Raw genomic sequence first — 6,238 nt, 5'->3', positions numbered from 1 at the left:
ATTTTCTTTCCTCTATAAGTGTTATGCATGGATCTTTTGCACAACAACCTGTTGATAGGTGGAAAAATTCCTCCTCCAACAAGGGATCATCACCCAATCAAGACCCTGATTAGGCCTATATTTGTTTGGTGTGCTGATGTCCACTTGTATGTGGACCTAATTACCACCTAAAGAGATTACTCCTAAAAGGAGATTTTCGTTTAATGTTTCATAAATCTTAGCTGCAATTTTATTGAACATAAATAAAACTAGCTAGTATCCAGAAATATTTACTTGTGATTTGAAGTTGATTGTTTTGAAAGTCATGTCATGAATAACTTTTAAAAGAAATAAAACAGTTCCTTGCTTGATGTTTCTATGTCGCCGAGGGGCCAGAGTAAGGGGTGGGGAGAGGTGGCGTTTAATGCTAAAGTCATGGGTTAAGAATCGTTTTTGAAAAAAGAAAACACAAAACGAAATGTTGGGTGGCATGTCTGAATCAATGTCAAGTGATATTCAATGAAATCAAATCAAAGAAAAAGGTAAGTATTTTCAAGTAAAATCGAAAGAAAAGGATTTTTTTCAAAGTGAATGGACGCATGAAACACACGAAACACGTGATGTGGGGTCGTGTCGTTGGCTAAACCAACTACCATGTAGTGTAGGTATCAACGATGAAAATGTCACACACTTCAACTTTGTTACCCACTAAAATAATGGAATTTAATTAAAATTTTGTTCATGCTCTTCTTATTTATGTAAAGGATTGACAACCACATGAATTCTAATACTATTGGGTAGAGAAGTAACATAACAGTACCAGTGTCAGAGCATGCTGAAAATATGCGAAGGACCTTGTTCTTACATGTATATTCTATCCTCGACACAGTAAAAGATCCACACAAGGAAACATAACATTGCTAGCATTAGAGCACCCCTGCAATATGTAAATGACCCTCTTTTCCCACACATACTCTTCCGCATAGTAAAAACTATGCACAAGGAAACATAATAATATTAACTGGAAATTTGTTCAGGCCCTGTTCTCCCCTCCCCTCCCCTCCTTTGCCGATGCAAAGGACCTGCAACCACGAAACATAATAATATTAATTGGAGATTTATTCAACCCCTCTTCCTCCCTGCAGCCTATGCACAGGACGTGCAACTGCATCAATTCTAACATCATTGTGCAAAACACTAACATCATAGTGTTAGTATTAGAGCACTCACCAACGAAATGACCACTCACAAAATCAGTGTTATTTTTATTTTAAAATGAATTATCAAGTACAAACAAATACCGAAAATAAAATACCCTCTGACAAGAAATTATGTCCTATTAAAACTCTCTATGCTCATTGAAAATTAAAAATAATATTGATTAAAATTAAAACAAATATTTTTAAATTAAAAAAAAAAAAAAAAAAACATTTTTAAAAAACTTTCATTAAAATTAAAATTAAAAAAACGAAGTCAATCCTCTTGGACATCAAAACAAATGCTATAGTATTAACAAAAGTAAAATAGTTCATTGCCCCATGTTTCTATGTTTGGTGTTGGCGGAGTTTTTAGCGCTTAAGTAAAAATCGTTTTTGAGAAAAAAAACACAAAAAGAAACTAAGTTGTAACTCGGAAGTTGGGTGGCATGTAACAATCGGTGGCAAAACAGTGTTCAATGAAATCAAATCAAACCAAAAGAAAAAGATAGGTCCTTTCCAGCAAAAGAAAAAGAAAGTTGAGTGGCAGGTGACAATCGGTGGCAAAGCCGTATTCAATGAAATCAAATCAAAAGAAAAAAGTAAGTCTTTTCGAGCAAAGCCGAAAGAAAAGGAATCAATTTTTTTTTTTAAAGCGAATGATGTCGGGCCGTCTCATTGGCTAAACCAACTTCCAAGCAAAGCCGAAAGAAAAGGAATCAATTTTTTTTAAAGCGAATGATGTGGGGCCGTCTCATTGGCTAAACCAACTTCCAAACAAAGCCTAAAGAAAAGGAATCATATTTTTTTTAAAGCGAAATGGACGCATTAAAAAGACAAACACGTGATGTGGGGCCGCGTTGTTGGCTAAACCAGCTAGCGAACGCTGGTACCGACGACGAAAATGCCACACGCTTTGGGCTCCATTACCCACTAAATCTATGGACTGTTTTTAATTAAATTTTATCTAATAATTAAATAAACAATAATAGACAAACGGTGAGATGTTTTGGTCATTAGATAAGTAATTGTGTGCATGAATTTGATAGTGCAAGTATTGAGAGATATTGCATTGCAGTTTTGTTTACTGGTTTGGCAAGTATTGAGAGATATAGATAGAGCCACAGAGTGCCAACGGCCTCAAAAGCAACTGGTGTATTGACGTGATTGAGTGAGCATTCGCCCAGCTTTAGCAATAACTTTTTTCTGTTCTGCATCCCATGGCATCTTCCTCCAAATCAGCATCCGCATCCGCCTCCGCCTCCGCCTCCGCCTCCACTTCCACAGCGGATGGCAACACCTACTACGAGTTCGATGTGTTCCTCAATCACAGAGGCTCTGATGGTAAAACGTTTGCCAGCGATCTTTACGATCGCCTCACGGATCATGGATTGCGAGTCTTCCTGGACAGGGAAGAAATGGAGACGGGAGAAGAATTAACACCTCAGATAGAGGGTGCTATTAGAGCTTCCTCGGTTAATATAGCTATTTTTTCCCCCCAATATTGCGAATCAAGCCGGTGCCTGAACGAGCTGCTGCTCATGCTGGAGTGCAAGCGGACGAAGGGTTCAACTATTCTTCCCATATTCTTCCATGTCCAGCCTTCAGTACTTAGATGGACAACCCTGAGGTCGCTCCAAAATAATAAAAATTCCGATCCGGAAATCATTCGAAAATGGAAGGATGCTCTCCATCATGTTGCAGAAATTAGCGGTTTCGAGTTGGAATGGGAGTGGTCGTATAAGGGGTCAGGACTCATCTCTCCCTCTTCCTTTGTCATCGTTTTTTCCATTAGTCTCATTCATATAGGTATGTCATACTTTATCTACATTTCTTACTAGTAAGTTTATCTTTGATATTATTCAGTGATGAGAGTAAGCTGCTGAAAGATGTCGTCGAAAAAGTGTTGAGATTAGTTCGAAAACTACTGAAAGTCTCCATATATCCGACTGGATTGGAAGAGAAAGTTAAAGATCTGGAAGAAAGAGTGTTATTACATCAGCATGAAAGTGCAAAGGCTAAGGTTGTAGGAATTGTCGGACTTGGGGGGGTTGGTAAAACGACCCTCGCAAAAGAGTTCTATAACCGCAAGAATAAAGAGTACCGCCGTTCCAGCTTTTTATTTCATGTCAGAGAAAACGACTCTAAAGGGGAACTAAAGAAATTGCAGAGAGGACTTATTAAGGAGTTGAGTGGGAAGGGTGAGGAAATATACAGCACTGACGAAGGTATCCCTCTTCTTCAAAAACATCTCCCACGTTGGCACGCTCTTATCATTTTAGATGATGTGGATGATATAGAGCAGCTGCGCGCATTGCTTCCCGTTTTACCAGCGAAGGATAGCTTAATTCTAGTAACATCCCGTGATAAAAGCGTACTTCAAAATTGGGAATTAATTGAAGATCCATTTATTTACACTCTCGAAGGCCTCAGTCCTCAACACTCCGTAGAGCTCTTCTGCCGGCACGCCTTCCGTCTACCTGCTCCTCCTGATGCAGCATTTGAGCAACTGGTAAATAAGTTTGTGGATGCCTGCGGTAAATTGCCATTATCTCTTTGTGTCATCGGGGCGCTTCTTCATGGCGAAAAGAATCCTGACCACTGGGAAGCGCAATTGCTTAAAATCCGCGAGACTCCTCCCACGGAGATACAAAAGATACTGGAAATTAGCTACGAGAGTCTGGATGATGAGGAAAGGAAGTTTTTCTTAGACGTTGCCAGTTTCTTCGTAGGAGAAGAGAAGGATACAGCCATGATGATATGGGAGGACTCGGGGTGGGCAGCATCGCTGGGTCTGGACACTCTACGGGACAAGCACCTCGTGGAGGTGGAGGTGGACGCGGTTTGGAAGGATGGAGTAGAGTATTTTACAGGAGGATGGCTCCAAAAGTATTCTAGAGAATGTATGGTGGAATGCATAAGAATGCATGACCAACTCAGAGACATGGGCAGATATCTGGCGGACAAAAAACCTTCGCTTCGTCGTATTTGGAGTGTAACTGAAAACCTTTCGGACCTGTCGCCTGTAAGTATTGAAGTTTTAGACCGACTTTCAAAATAGTGTTGTGATCTGTCAAATTTTGAATTCCTAAACTTTGCAAAATGTCAATATTATTTCTAACGGTTTCCGATAACAATTTAGGTGGAAGGAACAAGAGATTCCGCCGAACGCGGTCGTCGAGTCGCGGAGCTGAGGTGGAGGGCGCTTAACGGTCCGGATTTGCCTTGCTCTCCGGGTTCTTGTGTGGAAGGCGTATTCAACGTTGAACAGCCACCGCAACTCATATTGCTCCGGTGCTATAACTGTCCGGACTCCTCCCTTCCTCCAAATATTTCAACAAAGAATCTAAGAGTTTTACATATAGAGGGAAACAATCTGGAAACACTATGGCATCTTGAATCTCAGGTAGGTAGTCATGTAATTGATTGGCGAAAGGTTGTTTTTATTTTCCTTTATTATTAAAATTGCTTTGCTGTTTTAACATACCACGATGCACGAAGTTGAAATAGAGGGAGCATTGCAGGCACCTCGGGAGCTGAGGGAATTGTACATCGATGGTTCTAGGCTACCAAAGATTCCACAGTCTATAGGGCAGCTGCGGTGCCTCGAGAAGGTTGTCCTCCGGAGTGAGAAGGATATAGTGTCGTTCGAGACTTTGCCCGATGAATTCTGTCAGCTGCAGTCTTTGAAACACTTGGAATTACACGACAAAGGTTTGAAGTCATTGCCAGAGTCTTTTGGGGACTTGAGCAGCCTCCAACATCTTAATTTAGCCGGGTGCACATGTTTGGAAGAGCTCCCAGATTCCTGTGGGAATCTAACCAAGCTCCAGCATATTGATTTGTCTTCTTGCATGAAATTGCCGCTGCTCCCAGATTCCTTTGGGAATCTAACCAATCTCCAGCATATTAACTTGTCTTACTGCCAGGAATTGTGGCTGCTCCCAGATTCCTTTGGGAATCTAACCAATCTCCAGCATATTGACTTGTCTTCCTGCGACCAATTGGAGACCCTCCCAAATACTTTCGGAAATTTAATACGACTTAAATTTCTGAGTGTGTGCGCGTGTCCATGGATCACACTAAGCGAAGCCCTGGGGAACATCAGCACACTTGAACACTTAAATCTTGCAGAGTGCTTTGCAGAATTGCCTCCCCAACTTACATCTCAACCGTTCTTGCAAGAATTGTATTTGTCATCTTCAGAATTGCCAGAAGCTATCGGAAACCTAAGTAATTTGAAATTTCTGTTCGTAGAAAGCTCTGACTTGGAAATGCTGCCATCTTCGTTCGGTGCTCTAAGGAGCTTGGAGGAGTTGGAGTTCGAGGGGTGCCGCTTCAAATGTTTCCCTGATTCTATTAGAATGCTGACTCAGTTGAAAAAGTTAGCACTCAGATCTATGAATCTTAAACGGTTAAAGATAACAGAATGGCTCTCTGGATTGCCAACAACACTTGAAACATTAGAGATTAGGTGGTGCAGAAAAATGAAGGAGCTGTCAGGTCTGGAAAGATTGGAATCTTTAAAGGATTTGCAGATATCTTCATGTCGTGGGCTGAAGCGCATACACGGGTTGGCACATCTCACAAAGCTTCAAACGCTCGACGTTTCCATGAACGACGATTTAGAAGAGCTTCCCGGCATTGAGGGTTCCCAGTCTTTGAAGGAGGTTAATGCCCTTGATTGTCCCAAACTGAAAAGGAAATATCAAGAGTTCACAGAGAACTTAATATTTTTTGAGTGACGCACATAAATATTGTAGACTTAAAATCCAATGTGGTTAGGGTTATTTACAAAAGTTGTATTTGGTTCTTTCCCGTGTCATTCATTTTGTGCACTAGATCAAAGCAATCTGTTTGGCTACCGCGTATGATGACGTTTTAATAAATTTCATGTTTTGATCATATATTTGCCCGCATTATTATTTCTAATAGAATCATATCTGGGTGCTTTCTCTCTATCCCCGAATCCACACCTGTCTTCACATCAAACCTCTTATATCTATTTTCACTATGAGGAAAATTGTGAATTGTGATAGCATACCAGCTACCATCTATTTGGT

General features: G+C 40.6%; 1 protein-coding gene across 1 annotated transcript; it reads left to right on the top strand.

Annotated features, from left to right (window-relative positions):
• The first annotated feature begins 2,210 nt into the window (after positions 1-2,210).
• On the top strand, positions 2,211-5,986 carry LOC149210093 (disease resistance protein RPV1-like). Its single transcript, XM_089394356.1, has 4 exons — positions 2,211-2,922; positions 3,042-4,200; positions 4,318-4,581; positions 4,700-5,986. Exons 1-4 carry the CDS (start codon positions 2,396-2,398, stop codon positions 5,918-5,920), a joined length of 3,171 nt encoding a protein of 1,056 aa, XP_089250482.1. The 5' UTR covers positions 2,211-2,395; the 3' UTR covers positions 5,921-5,986.
• The last annotated feature ends 252 nt before the right edge of the window (positions 5,987-6,238 follow it).

This window comes from Pinus tabuliformis, chromosome 1_2, assembly GCF_031772625.1.
Source record: "Pinus tabuliformis cultivar Carrire ecotype Pingquan chromosome 1_2, CPIR1, whole genome shotgun sequence".
Taxonomy (NCBI): domain Eukaryota; kingdom Viridiplantae; phylum Streptophyta; class Pinopsida; order Pinales; family Pinaceae; genus Pinus; species Pinus tabuliformis.
Note: the sequence above shows the minus strand (reverse complement) of the source record. Positions and strands in the feature narration are given on the sequence as shown.